This window comes from Amblyomma mixtum, chromosome 1, assembly GCF_055824585.1.
Source record: "Amblyomma mixtum isolate Tamu chromosome 1, ASM5582458v1, whole genome shotgun sequence".
Classification (NCBI taxonomy): domain Eukaryota; kingdom Metazoa; phylum Arthropoda; class Arachnida; order Ixodida; family Ixodidae; genus Amblyomma; species Amblyomma mixtum.
Window position 1 is genome coordinate 109,909,780 of NC_143012.1, and position 20,846 is coordinate 109,930,625.

At 43.0% G+C, this 20,846-nt stretch overlaps 1 protein-coding gene across 1 annotated transcript; it reads left to right on the top strand.

Annotated features, from left to right (window-relative positions):
- The first annotated feature begins 4,798 nt into the window (after nt 1-4,798).
- Nucleotides 4,799-19,077, top strand: LOC149367516 (uncharacterized). Its single transcript, XM_089574587.1, has 13 exons — nt 4,799-5,127; nt 6,969-7,057; nt 9,007-9,301; nt 12,254-12,337; nt 12,425-12,472; nt 12,849-12,922; nt 13,048-13,092; nt 14,009-14,114; nt 14,240-14,287; nt 14,679-14,726; nt 15,312-15,385; nt 17,032-17,254; nt 18,951-19,077. Exons 1-13 carry the CDS (start codon nt 4,815-4,817, stop codon nt 19,058-19,060), a joined length of 1,557 nt encoding a protein of 518 aa, XP_089430713.1. The 5' UTR covers nt 4,799-4,814; the 3' UTR covers nt 19,061-19,077.
- Nucleotides 19,078-20,846: the final 1,769 nt, after the last annotated feature.

Below are 20,846 nucleotides of genomic sequence, written 5' to 3' on the forward strand. Positions count from 1 at the left end.
GGATCATTCATGATGAGTGGTGCGTCATCCTAAAAAATAGGAAAGGAAAAAACAATACTATAAACTGTTGGCATGGGTTAATGAATGTCTGCTACCCTGCGATTCTTCATCTACCTTTTTACAGTAGCCATCAAATGAAACGCGGACAGAAAAGAATTCGCCGCTGGAGAAGATCTACAGATAAGACATACCTTTAGCTACCGCACAGCGGTTTCCGCGCCATTTCTAAGGAAACTTCTAAAGGCTAACTCTCTCGTTTTGCTGCTCCCTTTCAAAGTGTCTTCTCGGTCTTTAATTCAACGCTGAGATAAACGCACGCGCACATACGATAGGTAGACTTTTTGAGTCGATCTTTTCTGCATGTTGCAGAGCTTGTGTGGAAAATTTTGCGCGCTCTAGTATTCAGTGACCCAGTAGATGCTCGCTGTTCCCGATTTCAACTGTCTGTGCGCACCTTATTTTAATACAGACGCTAACTTACACTGCATACACGCGCACACACTTACACACGCCGCACACACACACATATACACACACGCACGCGCACACACACGCACGCAAGCACGCGCGCGCATGCACGAGCGCGCACATAATCTATACATACATACCTTAAAGGGGCACCGCGATGATTTCCTCAGTACCAATAAATATCATTAAATAGATTCATCATGCTTTCCAGAGACCAAAGCAAAAAGAATTATTGAAATCGGAGCGTGCAAACGAAAGTTATTCCACTCTGAAAATTCGAAATGAAAAGCTCACACGAAAACGCACTTCACTCGCCCATTTCACTCACTCAGTACCGAGATTGGGCGCTACCAATCAGAACCGCACCTAGCGCACACGCAGCGGAAGCGTGCATGCAATTGTTGCTTTGTCGGGGCAGTAGACAGCCGCGCATTTTGACGGCGTCTTCCCCCCGCGTACGCGACGCCGTAGTAGTCAGGGCAGGGGTGGCTAACAACAAAGGAAGCTGCCCGAAGTTTCTTTTTCAGTCGGACTGGAAGGCTGTGGGCAGTTGCCCCCCTCCCCCCCAAACTCGACTTCCGTCTTCTGTCCGGCCTTTCTCTTCACAATTTTGGGCAAGGTGTGTCGACTGGCTTTTTTTTTTTCGCTGCCGTCTTGGTATGGTCACGGCCGGTCTCGACGCGCGCGCTTTCTGGTTTGAGCCGTTTTTTGAACAGCGCTGGCCGCCACGAAGCTTTGAAGCGGAATGGAAAGTGTCGCCCCTAGCTGTATTCTTGTTAGTTTTCGTTCGCTTTCCCTGCTTCTTTCCAGTTTTTGTGGCATGCGAAAAGCTTTCAATACTCAGAGACATAATATTTTGGATTCATTTCGCAAGTATAAAAGAACAATATGCAAACTGGACGCCCAACCAATGAGTAAGGCAGCGCCCTATCTGGATGCTACCTCATTTCCGCTGCCGCAAATGGCCGCCGCGTTGCGACACCATCGGCTCGAAAGAAGCATTTCTAGCGAAGATTAAAATATCAAATATTATGATTTCGGTGATCTCATTGCGCGTTCGGGACTCACAATGTCCCTTACTCTGAATACAAAGAATAAAGACCACATGCTTTATCTACGTCGCAGGGCACCTTTAACGGCACCCCTTTTGCGTCTGTTCCGGATGTTCCAGAGGGTTTGTTTGAGAATTTTGCCGTTTGAACCAGGTTCCAAGTATTGCCTGTAGCGCTTTCGTGACTTCTGTGACATCGCGAAGTTGGCTGCTAATACGCCCGGTGCCGAAAACCGTTCCCGCTCGTTGAATCTTCAGCAGACGCTACGGCCGTCACTGTACTGTCACTCCCTGGCTCCGTGCAAAAGCGATCTTCCCGCCATCATGCCGCCACCACGTGCAGTGTTGCCACCTCTATTTCCGAGCATTCCACCAAAATGTTTTCAAAAATTCGCTAATAATCCGCTAAACGTTTTTGGAAAACACCAAAATATCTGCTAATATGTACTGCGATGCTAGATGTAAAAATACTTGCACTGCGTCTTTTCTTGGCTTAGAAATGCAAGCAAATGTAGCGATCCAGAGTTAGAACTGTGATCAAAAAAAGGGATTCCTTAAGCAAAAACGAAACCCCACGAATTTCGATGGAGGAGAAATATAATAGGAGCCCGCGTACTGTGCGATGTCAGTGCACGTTAGAGAACCTCTGGTTCCCAGGTGGTCGAAATTTCTGGAGCCCTTCACTACGGCGTCTCTCATAGCCTAGTCGCTTTGGGACGTTAAACCCCATAAACCAAACTAAACCAAACCAGAATGCGCATCGCCGTTTGAAGCGGCGTCTGCTTGTGCGCGTATCAAAACCAGCCATGAACATGAGATCAAGGAAAAGGTGGCATATTTTATCCCGCAACTGTGGCTAGGAGGAAAGAGCATTTTCTTCAAGCGTTCAGTCAGATTATTTTTTGAGCAACATTCGTTGGCAGCGTCCAGGGCAGCTTGTACCGCATCGTTCCTGCGAGCGTTCCTGCCAGCAATTTTGTTTAAAGGCGTGAGTAAAGAAAACCAAACATAAGTAGGCTGTAAGGTAATCCTGTTCTCCTCAAATACACAGTCCGCAATAACCCATATAAAAAGTACTCCAGAAGGGCCATTCTTCATAGGTTTATTTTACCGGGCGCTTCAGCGAACACTTCCGAAATTTTTACATTGCCTCACGCATCGCATGTTCCTTGCACGAACAGGGACTGGAATGTTGTTACAAGTGACGACATTGCTTCACTGTGGTTAATGACATACATTGACAAATATTTTGTTACTGATATGTCAGTTGATTCGTCAACAATGATTCTGTATTTGCTGTTGCCAATGTCTGATGAAAGGTCCTCTTTAAAGTGCGGGTACAGAACATTTTAACCACTGCAGCGCATTTTGTCCTCTTCATTCGGCAGTCTCTGGCAGCCGCACTGTCTGGGAATGATTTCTTGATGCATTCTGCCAGATGGTCGGCAGTGCTGCAGTGTTCAGCTGTGAACAACGCGGCCCTGCCCTCTGCTGTGCTCACGGCATTGCTTTCAGTTCTTTTTGGGAATGTAATCAGCTGACGGGCCCAATATGCTAGTATCATTCTGGTGCTTTTTTGTATCTTTGTGAGCCTTCAGTTCGTAGTACTTGGATCCGAGTTGGCACCTGCAAAACTTACATTCAGCAACCTTCAATCCATTGGGTGTTTTCTTGCAGAGGAGCCAGCTGCAGACCCGGGTCTTTAAGCCATTCGTCTCGAAACTTTTGAGCGTACTTCACTTTCGGCGTTTTTGCCATGATATCTCCCATGCTCGTGCGCACCGTTTGGGATAGGTTATTTTCTGCCGCAGCGCCACAGTCAAAGCCGATATACAGCCGGGTGTTTCACCTAAGACTTTCTGCAATTTTTAAAAATAAGCTATTTGAATTAGATGCGCGCTTTTTCTGGCATAGCATTGTCAGTGGTAGTACATCATAATGCAGCTAAGACGTGCTAACTAGCAGGCTTGTTAACCAATATTTAATAGTTAACTTTTGAGCTATTACCGTTAGGCTCCTTAATTAATGAGAGGCACGTAGGCCACCGTAAGTAATGTCCATATCCGTTTTTAGAATTTCGAGAACGCGATTATCCTCGGCGCTGTGGCCCAACAAATTTTGGCTATCTCGACGAGTTAGGTTCACTGGAGAGGTTGCTTTGCCTGCAAGCTTCTCAACCCGCATGTATTTTGGTGCGATGTAGGCGAAATTTGTTGGGCCACAGCGCCAAGGGTAACCGCGTTTTCGAAATTCTAAAAACTGATATGGGTATTACTTACGGTGGGCTACATGCCTCTCAATAATTAAGGAGCCCAACGGTAATAGTTTAAAAGTTAATTATTAAACGTTGGTTAACAAGCCTGCTAGTTAGCACGTCTTAGCTGCATTATGATGTAGTACACCACTGACAATGCTATGCCACAAAAAGTGCGCATCTAATTCAAATAGCTTATTTTTAAAAATTGCAGAAAGTCTTAGGTGAAACACCCTGTATACCAAGCGGACTGCTTTATTCTGCTCAAAGAAGCAAGGAGGAAGCACTGAGTGAGCGTTCTAAGTGTAGAGTGACTGATTTTTTTTTTTTAATATGCTGGTTCCGAAGTAATCTGCGAGATAGGGTGTAGCAAAGTGACCGAGGCGCCTAGGCGCCTTTCACCGCGCCTCGTAGGGTCGATGCATGGTGTCATGCATAGGATCAGTTGAAACCCTACAGCAGCCAGGTGCGGAGAGGCGCAAGCTACGAATCTCTCCGTGGGCTTCTTCGAGGCGTGCCATTATAGTGTACTAATTCTAGTACACTATTGCCATGCAACGGCCCACGCCAACTGGCCACACCAACGAGCCAGCGGCCGGCACCGCTGATAAATTCCCTTCCTCGCACATAACCCGCCGGCCACTATTTTTTTACTGAAGCCTACGAAGAGAATTGCTCATTTCGTTCAGATCCACTACACGTCCTGAAATCCGCTAAAACAATGAGACTCACGAAATAAAGATTCAAAATCCGCTAAAAAATCTGCTAGCCGCTAGACGAACATTTTTCCCGCTAAGAGGCAACAAAAGTCACTTAATTTAGCAGGACAATCGCTAAAATGGCGACACTGAATTCTGCATCTACTTCGTATGAATTTCGAAGTCGAAATAAAAAATCATACACTATTTGAGCAAGGTTGCTTGGACATTTTGCCTTTTCGTACATAAAAGCACGCATGTATATACGAGTACAGCTATAAATTATAACAGCACGTTTTACGTGGGAAAAGTACTTGTATGGTGGCACTATATTTTGCTGCGCATGATGCATGAAAGCCTATGCACGCCTTATAGTTTTGTCCGCGTAGTTGAGATGCGTCCATTGCCAAATCAAGGCGCGTCGCGTTGCAAACTTAGTGCGCATTTGCGGTTCGTTTTAATTGTTCCCGAAATGTTCGTCTACTGTGAGTACGTGTGTGATCATACAACTGCTGTTGTTGAACACACTAAAGTTCAGTCATTTGAACCAAAGAACGTCGCGGATTTCGATCCGGGAAAAAACTACAGCGTCTACTGGTGCGGCGACGACTTCACCGCTGGCAGTTACTACGATGCCAGAATCATACGCATGACGGGTAAGTCGCCAAAAGGCCATCCATTGTATTTTTTTTTCTGCGGCTGAACAACTTTTTGCGGTATTAGGAAGGTGTATATACAAGCGCGTGCCCTAAGTATGCATGACTTCCGCACCTGTGCGCGCGCTGCTCTACGCAACGACACAACCGTCTTGAGAGCTCAAAATGGAGCACTTTCGGGGATCCATTGGCTATATTGTAGATATTTGTCGCTTCGTCAAGGGCTCGTGAAAATATTTTGAGGCATGACAAGTAAACCACGCAAAGCGCGCAAGTTGAGGTCGCGGGAAGCGGCGAATGGAAAACATGTGCTCTAAAGTTTCGATTTCTCTTTTTTTTTGTAATTCTCGTATCTTCACCTGTCTTCTAGAGAATAATTATAACGAAAGGTTGCGAAGTTCATAAAATGACTTGTTTTCTCATGCGTAGTTGTCTAACATTGTCAACGAATTGCGCTTCTGATACCCCGCCGGTGCCTCCCGGTGCCGGTGCCGCCGGTTCCGCGGGTCGCGGTGCCTCGTGTATTTCGTGTAATTTTATTTCAGTGAGTATTGGGCTTCATGTATAAGAAAAAAATGGCTTTATTGCACACAACAAGGCTTTGTGTACTACTAATTATACACTTGTATACTTCCTTCTTAACTATTGATGTCCCGGGGAGGACTATAGGAGGGTATTAGTTTTAATGACTCAGTAACTGTTGCAGCTAGCGGAGCGTAAAATCCAAATGTGAAATCAGCATACAAAGTTTTATGTAGTATGTATGTATACACGTATATATATTAAATTAAGGTATATTTTATAAATAATGGTAATAGTTTTAACTGCCATCCCTGCTGAAAAAAAGTTCTATGTTGCAATAAACTCATACAGTTTGTCATACAAATATCATAGATTTATCATACAAATCATAAAAAATTATCATAGAAATGTCATATATTTCTAGAAATCATACAGTCATCATAGAGATGTCATAGAATATCATACAAATTGTATGATATATCATTCAGATTGCATGATATTCTATGATGAAGCCTCTATGAGGTTATTGCATCATAGAAGTTTTTTTCAGCAGGGATGCCCTCCTTGAGGCAAAACGCTGTGGGGTACATGTTGCTATAGTGGCTCAGCAGAGCATGTGTTTCTCTGTTTTAGTGTTTTATAATTTATTACCATACAGAGTTCTTGCCCTCAAGGCAGGACAAAAGGAGGGGATATGTGCTCAACCTCAAACACTAAAATGAAGTGTGTATGGACTTAGAAATTGTAATCTGGCTTATACTGCTTAAGACGTTAATTAATGTGTCTTCAACTAATTCTTGCTCAACAAAGGACATATGAATGCAGCGTGAAGTACCGCAGCTGTGCCCTCTTGGTTTGAGCATCCACCTTGCGTGCAAGCGGTGTTGGGTTCAATCCCCATACAGTGCCCCCAGGTACTCAGAGATGATGCAGTGTGTGCAAGGTTTCCCTTGGCCTGGTGTTTGGCATATGGGCGGTAAAATGCTCGAAAAATGTGTCTCTAATTGCACCTTGAGTAGACGAAAACTCCTTGTGCCATGGTGCTCTTTGGACAAAGCTGCCTTTAAACCAGTAAGATCTGCAATCATCATCATCTGATAAGCTGCATACAGTATGATTGCAGTAGACGGAGAGGAACTTGTACACAGAATTCGCGGATGCAGGTTTGTTCCATTACAATACAAAAAAATTGAACATTTTGTAAAGGTTGTGTGCATATCAGATTGGAAAAATTCAAAATAATATGCAGTGCAGCTCCATGATACGTTCTTAACCTTTTATCAATGCACATAGCTTCTAACTTTCTATGTGCTGTGCAGAATCAAAGGAGGAAATGGACATCTACAATGAAAAACGACACCGAAGACCTCTTATACCACCCGAAGGGAAGAAAAGGACAAAAGGAAAGGTAAAGTCATAGCTTTTAAAGGCTGGTAATATTACTTTCAAATGTGCAGTTTTGCACTGTAAAAGTGTGTGTGTACTTGATGAACAGCTCACAAGGTGGGGCTTGTGACTGGCCTTGAAGACAGATCATTGCTTCCAGATATCCACTTCTATTTCAAGCTGTAAAATATTTGATCCTAAGTAGGTTGTCGGGCTGGTGAGTTACATTTATTGAAAGCAGTGTTAAAAAATATGGACATGGGAAGAAGGTGTACACACGAAGATGAACGGACAGCTAATCTATATTCAGGGACTGCTCCATGTTAAATGCACTGCCTACTAGGATGCCGTGCTGACATTTAGTATGCTCCTTTCCCCACACACTCTTCCACGTGGTTCCTGGCTCAACTTGGATCAGCTTGCAAGGTCAGCTGGCCTTTGTGCACCAGGCTAGCAGCCTTCTTAGGGGTTGACTCTGAGTGACCAAACACAGTTCTACTGGGTCATTCCATGCCAAACACCCCAGACGTTGCACACAGCCATCTACAGTTTGTTCAAAAATATTCATGGCAAGTTATGCCAATGTGCCTAATCAAAGCCTGAAGCATTTTCGTTGAAAAAATTTATTTGTGAGGTCAGTGCAGTTTGAACATTTAGAGAAGGCTTTAATAAAAAGACTTATAGTCGGATACAACTTAAGTCTGCAGTGAAGCTCCGCCCACATTCAGCCTCCGCGCACAGAATTCCTCCACGACGAAAAAGTAGTCCACTGCTTAAACGTTTCTTGTTAAATAAACAAAAAGCTTATCACACGAAAAAAATTATGAGCTTTTGAATGTTGATATGTTGATTGTTTGATAAAGTCAAACATTCAAGCTGATTTCGTTTACTGTTCCGTTTACAAAAGTCAGGCTGATTTTGTTTCTGTTCCAATTGGAAAGCGGCGACTGCGGTCCAGTGTTAGCAACTGCGGTTTTTTTAAGTTGTATTCTACTATAATATTAACATTTGGAAAATAATAACATTTAGAAAAGATTTATCATCATCATCAGCCTGCGTACGCCCACTGCAGGGCAAAGGCCTCTCCCATGTCTCCCCCCCCCAAAAAAAAAAAACTCTGCCTGTCGATGGAACTGCGTAACCAGGCCTGAAGTGCGGCCTGATCTCGGTGACCAGAACCGACAACGCACTTCCTCACCAGAGCAGGATTTGGCCACCCTGGTGTAGTACTTGGCCACAACCTTCTGTGAACAAACCAATTAAGAAAAAAGATTAATGAAAAACAAATTTTTAGAAAACACTCCACAATTTTTTCAGTGACATTTGCGCAGATTCTGGCTTTCGACATAAATCAGAGCGTATAGGTTTTTACGGCTCAAATCTTTTTTTTAATTAAAGAAAATATGAAAATGCACCATTTCTGCTGCTTTTTTATACCAACTTGCTCTCGCAAATTCAGAAATAGCCGTTTGGCTTCTCTAGATGTCTAGAACTTATAACCAATGTTACAGGTGATTAAACTGTGTACATTGAAGTAAGAAAAATACTAAGGTTGCAAAAAAGTGCATTTTGAGCCAAAAACACTGGTTAATTTCACCCTGAGGTGATCCAAGTAAAAATACAAACAATGACAGGTTACATAGAACAATTTATTGCCTTTCATTTCTTACATTTTAATCGAGGTAATTTTTGTTTAAAGTGAGAAAAGAATTTTTGAAGTTGAGCTCTTGCGTCGGAAGTTGCAAGTTGCAGATATCGGAGAATTGCGACCTGCACTTGGACCTGTGAAGAGCCACATGTGGGTCGCGACCTACAATTTGCCCCCCCCCCCTCCTCCTCCCCCCTGTACTAGTGCATTGCACAACTTTCCCCATTATGCTGTGGCATGCTGCTGTCAGGATTAATCCTGATGGATTGCATATTTTGGTGTGCTCAACAGTTCAGCAGGAAATTTTAATTGCGCCTATTCAGTTGCAGGTGACAAAGTCAGCAAAAAAGCTACGGCTTGATGTGCAGCGCCAACAGGAGCTGCAGTTGATTGAGGAGGCAGTGGTGGATGGAGCCGTCGACATGGTTCCTGTTGGATTGCACAACGAGCTGAAGCGCAAAACAGAGGCCTTGGAGATTGAACTGGCTGCGTTGAAGCAAGCAAGGGGTGACCAGCCAGCTACAGCTGAATTTGAAGCTCTTAAGGACGAAGTTGGACAGCTCCGTATTCTGAATATGGAACTGCAGCGCAGCCTTACTTCCAAGCTCTTCGATGCTGGTAAATCCTCTTGAAAAGTTAGCTTCTTTGGAGCTGTTATGTCTTGATGCAGAGCATACTTTCAGATCCATCTACAGAATCATGTGTAGTGTGAAACAATTTTTTGTTTCCCCCACACAGACACACACTTGTAAATGTGTTGTGAAGATGGTGGGGAACAGGTACTTCTAAACTTCTGAAATCCATCATAGCTGTGTGGAGGGATGCTTGTTGCTGTCGTGATTGCTTCCTCAAATTTCCAGTTAACTCGCTGGCTATAAGTTTCCAAAAAGAAGACAGGAAGAGGATAGGCAGCTGGTCTGTGCAAAGAACCCTCGGTGTATCATGTGCCTTTTAACTCAACGGGAGATCATTAAGCATTAAAAAAGAATTTAAAATCTTTTTTTCTTTTTTGAGGCAGCCCAGGTTTTTTCATTTATCGGAAATTTTTGTTTCTGCATGTGCTCATCGCGTTCAGAATATATATCAGTGCAAGCTCTGCCTATTCATTCATTCAATATGTTAGCTAGCGGAAGCTTCCTTAATTTCTTAGCTTTCATTTTCACTGCACATTAAAAAAACAGGGTGGCATATGCATGACTTTGGTAGCGCACATTAATGGCATGCCAGCACACAGTTCGGCACTGCTTATTTATTTATTTATTTATTTACAAAATACTGCGGACACTGAGTCCAAGCAGGGTGGGCGAACAAAGTCAATCAAGAGACAAAAAAAAAACGCAGCATTTCAAAAAAGAACAACACAATATAGAAAAAATAATTGGTTAAAACTCTTGGGATAATGGTTTAATTAGCTCATTCCAATCTGTTATTGTGCGTGGAAAAAACGAAAACTTGTAAGTGTCTGTTCTAGCGAATATAGGGGATAGAGAACTGGGATGGTGTTGACGAGTTTGTCTGGTTGGTGCCGGCGTTAAGTATGATGAGGGATCCAAACCAAGTTTGTTATGTAATAAGAGAGAAATAAATTCTAACCTAAGCTTTCTTCGCCGATGTTCAACAAAAGTTGGAAAGGAGGCTAGTTGATGGTGGACACGCATTGCTAAGTGGCCAAGTGAAATCTTAGTGCATTATGAAACAGTAATCTGCAGTATTTTTGTTGGGAGCTCAGAAGAAAGAGCATGTTTCGCTTCTATTTAGGCCATTATAAGCTGATGAGCTGCATTACAGAAATGATCTATAGTGTTTTATGTAACCTTCGTGCTGAGTACCAGATTTCCATTGGGTATAAAGAACAATTGCATTGTTTTCAGTGAAAATTGAATCTTAGCCTCTTCACTGGTATGTTGTTAATTTGGCAGCAAAGGACATAATTATTGCTGGTAAAACCAGATTGGAAATCTTTCCACTGGCTGATTCAAACTTTTGAAGTCTTTGCTGAAAAGGACAGGTTGCCACCGTTTTGAAGTTAATGATGGTCTAGCATATCCTCTGAGATGCGCGCAATAAAATTGATGTTGATACACATGCTTCATTCATGAGAACGGCCATGATGGCTACACCTGTATTTCGTTTCTAGGTTCTAGCTTATGAAAGCTTTGTTTTCAGTTTGTTTTGAACACGCTACCGTACTGATACAGGTGAACTTAAATTTTTGTTTTGCGTCCCTTTATCATATTCCTCATAGATATTTCTTTACTTCTAATTTAGCAAGACTACAAAAAAAAATGAAACTAACATCTATAAGTGCTGAATATTGTTCCTCGTTCATGCATTATAACTGCAGTGCAGTAGAATAAACAAGGTGTAAGCATTCTACAGTGCTGTTTGGAAGATGCAGTGTGCCCACAACCATGCAGTGCCGGCACCAAAAAAAATGTTCTAAAATAGGCTAGCTGCGGCTGTCACAGAACTGAGCTGATTAGAAATCAGTGAAAAAGGTCTGATTTTTCCATGCGCATAGCTAGGCTTTTGATCATAAACAGGAAGCCTGAGTATGTCATAGAAGTTGCCAGACTGAAGCAGGAAGGTTAGCATTGTATTGAACAAATAACCCAGCCACAGGACGAAGGACAGGGAAGGGACGAGGCGCACACTGCGACTGAAACTAACAACTGTGCAGCAAGTTTTCTTGGGAGATGGATGTGCTTCATTAGAACACTGTTGTTAGTTCCAGTTAGTTCCAGTTGCAGTGTGCGCCTCGTCCCTTCCCTGTCCTTCAGCGTTTGCCTGGGTTATTTGTTCAATACAGTGCACCAGCTGACCCAGATCGCAACTTTTCTGCTAAAGTATGTACCAGTACTGCAGCCTGTGAACCATGGAATTATCCCTCCTGCGGCCTCAGTGTTGCAGAGTAGGCAAGGCAGATTTCGTTTGCAAACAGTATCCAACATCAGGAGTTCAGTTTCATGACACGCAGGTACTGCTTGCAACTATAGCAGAGATTTGGATAGCATGGTGGAAGGCGACAAGCTGGATAACGTGGAAGTAAACTCTTGTATACACGTAAAAAAAAAGAGTTGTATGAAGAAACCTAGCAAAGTTTATCGGTAGCGTTGCATTGCTGTTTGTAAAGCCGATACAATTTCTTCCAGTGTCGTGGCACTGGTGAACATTGCCATAGGGGACAATAAATTTTTACCTTTTCTCTAAACTCTACTTCAGAGAAAATTTATTGTTCGATACGGCAATGTTTACTGAATTATGACATTGGAAGTAATTGTATGGGCTTTCCAAATAACAAGGTAATGCTATCAGTAATCTTTTCTCGGTATTAAGTTGCGCTGTGAGCAAAATCATTAAGTGCCAGCTCACTGGCCTGTGTTTGATGAATTTATGTGATACCTGATTGGCACTAATATCCTCAGGTATAGGAAGCTGGAGTAATGAATTAACAGAAGTGTTTTAGGCAACTAAACTTATGTACTTAAAAACGTAATTATTCACTCTTATGTGGTATGATATGTAAGGGGGAAAGAAGGGATTACTTTTAAAATTATTTTTCGTTTTCAGATGTGAGGCTGATATATGCAGCTGCCTCTGATCTTCCACTGAATATTGTGTATCAGCCCGCACTTGATAGTATGGAGAAGAATGGTAAGTAATTATTTGTCCACTTGCATTCTTCTACTTTCCTAAACTGATTTGAATGCCTCTGAAGCTCTTTACTTGTAATATCTGCAGGACAAGCCTCGGCGAGCATTGCATCCCCACAGTGCCAAGTTCAGCATGGTAAGGTGTATACATTCTAAACACGTATTGGTTTGTTGACATGGGGTTTGCTGGTGGCAGTTTCATGACATTTCAGGACGTGTGTTTGTAAGCAGAATCTGTAAACTTCTTGAACCTAGGGAGAGAACACTGTTTAGTTGAACAGGGTCAATTTGAGAGTTATCAGAATGATAGAGCACCGTTGCATTACCATGTAGACTGACACAGATGCTATGCTTAACTCCTTGAAAGTGAGGCTAAAATGAAAGTGCTGACGTAAGTATACCTTTCACTGGCGAGACTTTGCACGGCTGCTTTGTCTGATGTGGCCATGCAACAGTCGGAAGTACTGGCATGCCTTACTGCAAATAATTATGGAAGAGAAATTCCTCTGCAGCTCCTTATTACTTGCTGTTCCTGGAGGACAAGCCTCGGCGAGCACTGCTTCCCTGGAGAGCCCAGGTCTACTTGGTAAGATACTCTTTCATGTTTTGGGTTTAGTGATCTGACAGTTTAGCGCTGTTTTGGATCGTAGTCGTATGTTGGAAGAAAAAAGCCTCGGTAGTTGGCTAACTTATTACTTGCTGCACCTACAGGACAAGCTTCAACGAGCACTGCTTCCCAGAGCCCAGGTCTGCTTGGTAAGATACTCTTTCATGTTTTGGGTTTAGTGATCTGACAGTTTAGCGCTGTTTTAGATCGTAGTCGTATGTTGGGAGAAAAAAGCCTCGGTAGTTGGCTAACTTATTACTTGCTGCACCTACAGGACAAGCTTCAACGAGCACTGCTTCCCAGAGCCCAGGTCTGCTTGGTAAGATACTCTTTCATGTTTTGGGTTTAGTGATCTGACAGTTTAGCGCTGTTTTGGATCGTAGTCGTATGTTGGGAGAAAAAAGCCTCGGTAGTTGGCTAACTTATTACTTGCTGCACCTACAGGACAAGCTTCAAAGTGCACTGCTTCCCAGAGCCCAGGTCTGCTTGGTAAGATACTCTTTCATGTTTTGGGTTTAGTGATCTGACAGTTTAGCGCTGTTTCGGATCGTAGTCGTATGTTGGGAGAAAAAAGCCTCGGTAGGTGGCTAACTTATTACTTGCTGCACCTAAAGGACAAGCTTCAACGAGCACTGCTTCCCAGAGCCCAGGTCTGCTTGGTGAGATACTCTTTCATGTTTTGGGTTTAGTGATCTGACAGTTTAGCGCTGTTTTGGATCGTAGTCGTATGTTGGGAGAAAAAAAGCCTCGGTAGTTGGCTAACTTATTACTTGCTGCACCTACAGGACAAGCTTCAACGAGCACTGCTTCCCAGAGCCCAGGTCTGCTTGGTAAGATACTCTTTCATGTTTTGGGTTTAGTGATCTGGCAGTTTAGCGCTGTTTTGGATCGTAGTCGTATGTTGGGAGAAAAAAAGCCTCGGTAGTTGGCTAACTTATTACTTGCTGCACCTACAGGACAAGCTTCAACGAGCACTGCTTCCCAGAGCCCAGGTCTGCTTGGTAAGATACTCTTTCATGTTTTGGGTTTAGTGATCTGACAGTTTAGCGCTGTTTTGGATCGTAGTCGTATGTTGGGAGAAAAAAGCCTCGGTATTTGGCTAACTTATTACTTGCTGCACCTACAGGACAAGCTTCAACGAGCACTGCTTCCCAGAGCCCAGGTCTGCTTGGTGAGATACTCTTTCATGTTTTGGGTTTAGTGATCTGACAGTTTAGCGCTGTTTTGGATCGTAGTCGTATGTTGGGAGAAAAAAGCCTCGGTAGTTGGCTAAATTATTACTTGCTGTACCTGCAGGACAAGCCTCGACGAGTACTTCTTCCCTGGAGAGCCCAGGTCTGCTTGGTAAGATTCTCATTGTACTCCCGTGTTGGTTTGGTGATCTGAAAATTTTGGCCTGCTTCAAAATATAGTGTTCATAAGCTGAAGCCGACTCGCCTGGGAAAGTTTGCTTAATGCTTGAAAGCCAATAAACATCAGACCAATTTGATGTTGCTGAGAATTACTTAGCACCATTCATTGCACGGCCCATGCAGTACGAAAAATGCCATCTTTGAAAGCAACAATACATGAAAGCACTTTCTGAAGACTACCTGTTCGTCTTACTGCCAAGGCTTTGCAAGGCTTCTTTGCCTGCTTTAGCCATGCAACAGTCTGGAGTGCCTGCGTGCCTTATTGCAGGTAATAGTGGAAGAATAACACATCTGGAACTCCTTTTTACTCATTCCATCCGCAGGACAAGCCTCGACAAGTGCTGGTCCCCTGGAGAGCCCAGGTCTACGTGGTAAGATTACTCGATTGTTGGTTTGGTGATTTGACAATTTTGATCCACTTCAAAATATAGTGTTTATAAGCTGAAGATGACTTGCCTGGGAGAGTTTGCTTAATGCTTAAAAGCTAATGAGTGCCAAATAATTTTGGTATTTCTCAGTTATTTAGCACCATTGCATTCTCCATACAGTGCGGAAAAATGCTATAACTCCTTTAGAGTGAGAATAAATGGAACGCTTTCAGAAGATTACTATTTCCTCGAATGACTTTCCATGGTTTTTTTGCCTAATATAGCCACGCAACTGTCTAGATTATCTGCACACCTTAGTGCAAGCTTTAACTGAAGAGCAACGCCTCTACAACTACTTTTTACTTATGTACCTGTGGTACAAGCCACGATGAGCACTGCTTTTTTTTATATCAGTTTCGGAGTAGAGGTACCACATGCAGTGTTTGAATATTCCAGCCCCCATGAAAAAGTTAAGTATATAAGAAGCTATGTTAATTGATCATTTTATGGTTTGATCATCCCTGTGCATGAACATTTTATACTTTTTTTGGTGTTCAAAACAAAAAGTCAATTTTTGTCTTTGTGCAGGAGAAGGAGGCCATGGCCACTGCCCTGTCACTGAAGCTGACATACAAGTGGGCTCTACCAGGGATGATGGAAAAGTAATCACCTTTCTTTTTTACAAGCAAGCATGTAAACATGTGGTGGAGATGGTGTTCCATGGCTCCCAGTTTTACTGTAAGCACTGTGCTTTAAAATATAAAATATCTTGTCAGCTTAAATGGGACGACAAATTTCTTAAGGCTTTTTGAATTATTATTTATTTTTTTATTTATTTATTACCTCAAAGGCCCCGGTTGTGGGGCATTACATGAGGGATGGGCGGATTACATGCAGATTATATAAAGATTACATAGTACATAAAGATCAGGATACATAAAGATTACAGGATACATAAAGATTACAGGATACATAAAGATTACAGGATACATAAAGATTACAGGATACATAAAGATTGCTGATTACATAAGGATGGCCTCAATCTTTTTTTTGAAGTCTGCATACCTGTTCACATCTATTATAGATAGATGTGAACAGGTATGCAGACAGCTACAGTATTCATTTTAAATGAGCCTCAGGGGAGCATTTATGGAGGGAGGTGGTGGGGCATTGGTAAATTTCACATAAGGAAACCATGCAGAACACCTTTTTTTTAACAAAAGGCGAAGAAATACATGGCTAAAATGTGACTGCTGCCCCAAGAGAGTGCCGTATATCCGACCCTATGTTAAATTAAGCCTACTCAATAACATTTTGAGTCTGCTTAATTTTTTGTTGAGTTTTAAGATTGCATAGGTCAGGAAGATAGCACCTCTAAGGGAATAACCTGTAGCACAAGCATATTATTTGCTGCTTTTCGATGTGGCAGAAGACTTCAAGCTGCTAATTGGGTGCTTGCAAGGAGAGTTAATTTGTCATACTGAACTGCTGTTTCATGTGAGCAGTAAATTTACAAAAGCGTCTCCTGCATTTCTAACCTGCTGTCAGGCACTTTAGTTGTGCAGCTGGTAAGCCTGTTCGCAACACAGGTGCATTGATCATGCTTAAACTGCTAACAATGTCCAATGTATTGAGCAAGTTGCATAAGCCCATGTTATCATCAGTGGTGTGTTAGCTTTGAATATTTTGGGGCCAGATGTAGAATCCACTTTCTCCTTAACTATATTGCTCAAAGACAAATTTAGGCAGTCGTTTTTGCATTCATGTCTAAACTGGAACACTATTTTTGTAAAGAACCCGTAGTAGCTTTTTCTGATTGACAGCTCAAGCTTTTGTGGAGTATGGAATTTGGAGCAATGTTTTGTCATATTACGCGTTGCTGTTGTTATTGGAGTTTGAAGTCTTATGTGGCAATACACTAATGTGACGCTTGAAAAACGTGACAATGCAACACTCTAAAAACTCATAAGGTGTGGTAGAACTGCTTTCATATGGATACTATTGTGATATTCATGACTTCTGCATTTTTTGTGCTCCATGCCATGAGACTCAGGAGAAAACAGTTGCCCAGCCTGTCATATTGGCTTTGAGGGGACTATACAAAAAGTGCTAAATAGCGTGACAGTTTTTGTTTTGCGTCATTGTCAAGTGACCTTAAGTCGCCATCATGTGCTAGAGTACTATGTAATGCTTGATGGTGCTACTGAAAGCTCCTCTGTCACGGTATTTATAGCCTCAGAGCGCAGAAAGAGGTCTGAAAAAATAGGCCGCAGGAAAGTATTAACAGCTGTGTGCACATATTTTGCAGGTCTATGCTGGAAGCGGTGCCTGGGTGGAGCCACAGGTGTGGACTAGGCTCTTCCAGGCGCCATCCGACTCAATGCTCTGCCGGATGGCGGCTCAGGTGTACTGGAGCACAGAAGAGTTAAAAAACAGGAGTGTGACTGGAACGCTTTCAAACAGAAGCCTGTCTCTGGGCAAGACAGAGCCAAAGCCTGCATTGACGCCGCAGAAGCTGACTTCTCTGAAAGGTGTGTTGACCCTTTGGTGACTCTTTTGCTTTGTGTCTAGCGTTGCTCAGTTAGTAAATGGCCACGTAACAATAATTTGAAACCTAAACTTCTCATCATACCTTGTGGGCTGTGAGTTTTGGTACAGAAGGAAAAATGTTTCATTGACTGCACTTCAGGATACAACTTGTCCACAGGTTATTTACAAACACTAGACAAGCAGGAAGCTGTTTGCTGGAACTGGTCACATTAAATGCATCATCATTTGCATCATCGTGTACGTGCAAAGTATGTTAATAAAACTGGAATTAAACAAATTTAAGAAGTCATGACAGACCCATTGTTCAAGGAATTTTCACCACCGGACAACACTGCTTATAGTTCACAGATCCAGAGCTGTGTCCTGTAATTGATGGCAGCTCACTCACTTTTAAAGTTATCATGTGTGCATTTTTTTCAATGCAGAACACTGCGCTATACTGAGAACACTGAGATTTAGTTCATATATTTTAAGAAGGCTTCTCATAAATTTGTTGTGGTGAGTGGAATTTAACGTCCCAAGGTTACTCAGCCTATGAGGGATGCTGTAGTAGAGTGTTCTGGAATAATTTTACATCACCAGAAGTGTTAAACCTTTACTGACATCGTCCAGCACATGGACGCCTTTTGCATTTTGCCTTCATCGAAATTGGGTGGCCGCGACTGGGTTCGAGCCTGAATACTCAGGCTCGGTATCTGAAATCCTAACCACTAAGCAACTACAGCTAGTCCTCATGATATGTCGCAGTCTGCACTGACTACCTAAAAGCTCTTGACCGCGTCGAATCATCTCAGAAAAAAGTTTCTACAGCAGTTAATGAAGCTGGTTCTGCAGCAAGCTGTATTACTTAAACTTGTTCTTCTGCTCTTAACTAAGAATTCATTGTATTCTGCCCATAGTTATTATTGAAGCGTTAAATGTTTGTCTGTGGCAGAGCTTACAGAGATACAGAGGAGAAATTGAAGTTGGCCTAGCTGGATGTAGCTCGGCAGTTTGAGATTGAGTTCATATATTTTAAGAAGGCTTCTCATAAATTTGTTGTGGTGTGTGGAATTTAACGTCCCAAGGTTACTCAGCCTATGAGGGATGCTGTAGTAGAGTGTTCTGGAATAATTTTACATCACCAGAAGTGTTAAACCTTTACTGACATCGTCCAGCACATGGACGCCTTTTGCATTTTGCCTTCATCGAAATTGGGTGGCCACGACTGGGTTCGAGCCTGAATACTCAGGCTCGGTATCTGAAATCCTAACCACTAAGCAACTACAGCTAGTCCTCATGATATGTCGCAGTCTGCACTGACTACCTAAAAGCTCTTGACCGCGTCGAATCATCTCAGAAAAAAGTTTCTACCTTGCAGAGTAACATGATGGTGCTTTTATGCTGCCACTATTTTGTCAGTTTATTGTGTAAAATGTATGTTGCCAAAGGCAAAGTGCTACAATGCACTTGTATGAACCACCAGTGGCTATTGTGTTCCAGAATGGGCTGGCCCTTAGTCACAAAGCAATTTTTCATTTGGCTATATATAATGCACTATATGCAACTTTTGAAACTGCAGTCCTTGACTGCATTGGGCTTCTTTGCTTTACTTCTTCTTTTGAGAGTTGCTTGTGGAAATCTTTCTGTAATGCCCCTCAATCCTTACATTGCCCTTAATATTTATTCTTTCTACAGCTTTGTTCCGCCTCTACATGGGGGACACAAGCCCAGAGGAGTCTGCAAAACGGCTGAAAGCGGTGCGCAAGCATCTTGCTCAGAAACTGGGTGATGTACAGCGCAAATAGTGCGCAACATAATAAAGGTGTGCTGTGAAATTTTTTGTGACTGTTATCTAGAGACCCACATTTTGCTAAAAAAGTTATTGCACAATTTATTTGCAGCATGCAGAAATAATTTTCCAGTTTATCCAAGTTCTCCTTTTCAAGTATTCAGATAATCGTTTTAAGCTTGTCCAAAGATACCAGCAGGATTGTGTGTTGAAACAACGTGAAGGTGCCATGGTCATGTGTCTGCGTTAGCTTCATGCTCACGGGCCAACAGGCCTTCAGGCATGCACAAAAGCAGGCCAATACCAGTAGGCCGACACCACCAGGCCAATACCAGTAGGCCGATTCCAGTAGGCCGACACCATTAGGTCCAACACCAATAGGCCCGACAGCAATACACCCAACACCAATACGCCCAACACCAATAGGCCCAACACCAGTAGGCCCAACACCAGCAGGCCCGACACCAGCAGGGTCCCAATTTACGGATTGCCAACAGACCTACAGCCTGTTGGATTTTCTGATAGGGAGATAATAAGAAAGAACTGATTGAATGCCATTTCAGCGTCATCAATAGCCTTAATCAATGACCAGTCAATAATTGCACCCCGTTCAAGGAATAATGCAGAGTTAAATGTTTTTTTTTATGAATTCGGTATGCCTAACATAGTTAACACAGCTGTCCAACTGTATAAAAATAGGGCAGTGGTCGGTTATATCGGCTTCTGGTGAGGAAGTGCGTTGTCGGTTCTGGTCACCGAAATCAGGCCGCACTCCAAGCCTGGTTATGCAATTCCATCGACACGCGGAGTTTTTTTTTTAATCCGGTGGAGAATTGTGTGGCACCGGGATTCGAACCCCGGTCCTCTTGCACGCGAGGCGGATGCTCTACCTCTCACCAGAACAGGATTTGGACACCCTGGTGTAGTACTTGGCCACAACCTTCTATGAAAAAACCAATTAACCCTCGGCCCTCAGTCCCCAGCGGCTGCGGAGCAACTGACCAAGGCGGCGGTCAGATCTGTGACGCAGCGGAGGGTGCTAAGAATCTCTGGCTCCGGACAGGCCGCCATTGGAAACTGAACCTGGCAACGTTCAACGTAAGAACCTTATAGAGTGAGGCTAGCTTATCAGTGCTGTTGGAGGAATTAGCCGGTATTAAATGGGATGTCATAGGGCTTAGTGAGGTTAGGAGGACAGATGAGGCGTATACAGTACTAAAGGGCGGGCATGTACTGTGCTATAATGGATTAGCAGATAGGCGAGAACTAGGTGTGGGATTCCTCATAAATCAGGATATGCTGGCAACATCGAGGAGTTTTACAGTATTAACGACAGAGTGGCAGCTATCGTAATTAGGCTTAATAAGAGCTGCAAGCTGAAGGTGGTGCAGGCCTACGCGCCTACATCAAGCCATGATGACCAGATAGTTGAAAGCTTCTATGAGGATGCGGAATCAGCAATGACCAAAGAAAATCACAGTACACTGTACTGATGGGCGACTTTAATGCAAAGGTAGGTAAAATGCAGGCTGCAGACAAGGCGGTAGGTGACCATGGCATAGGTTCTAGGAAGAGTAGGGGAGAGTTATTAGTAGAGTTCGCAGATAGAAATAATTTACGGATTATGAATACCTTCTTCCGCAAACGAGCAAAAAGGAAGTAGACATGGAAGAGCCCCAATGGTGTGACTAAAAATGAAATAGACCTCATACTGTGTGCACACCCTGGCATCGTAGAGGATGTGGAGGTCCTCGGTAAGGTCCGTTGTAGCGCGAATTCCATACTCCATACTCCGTTGTAGC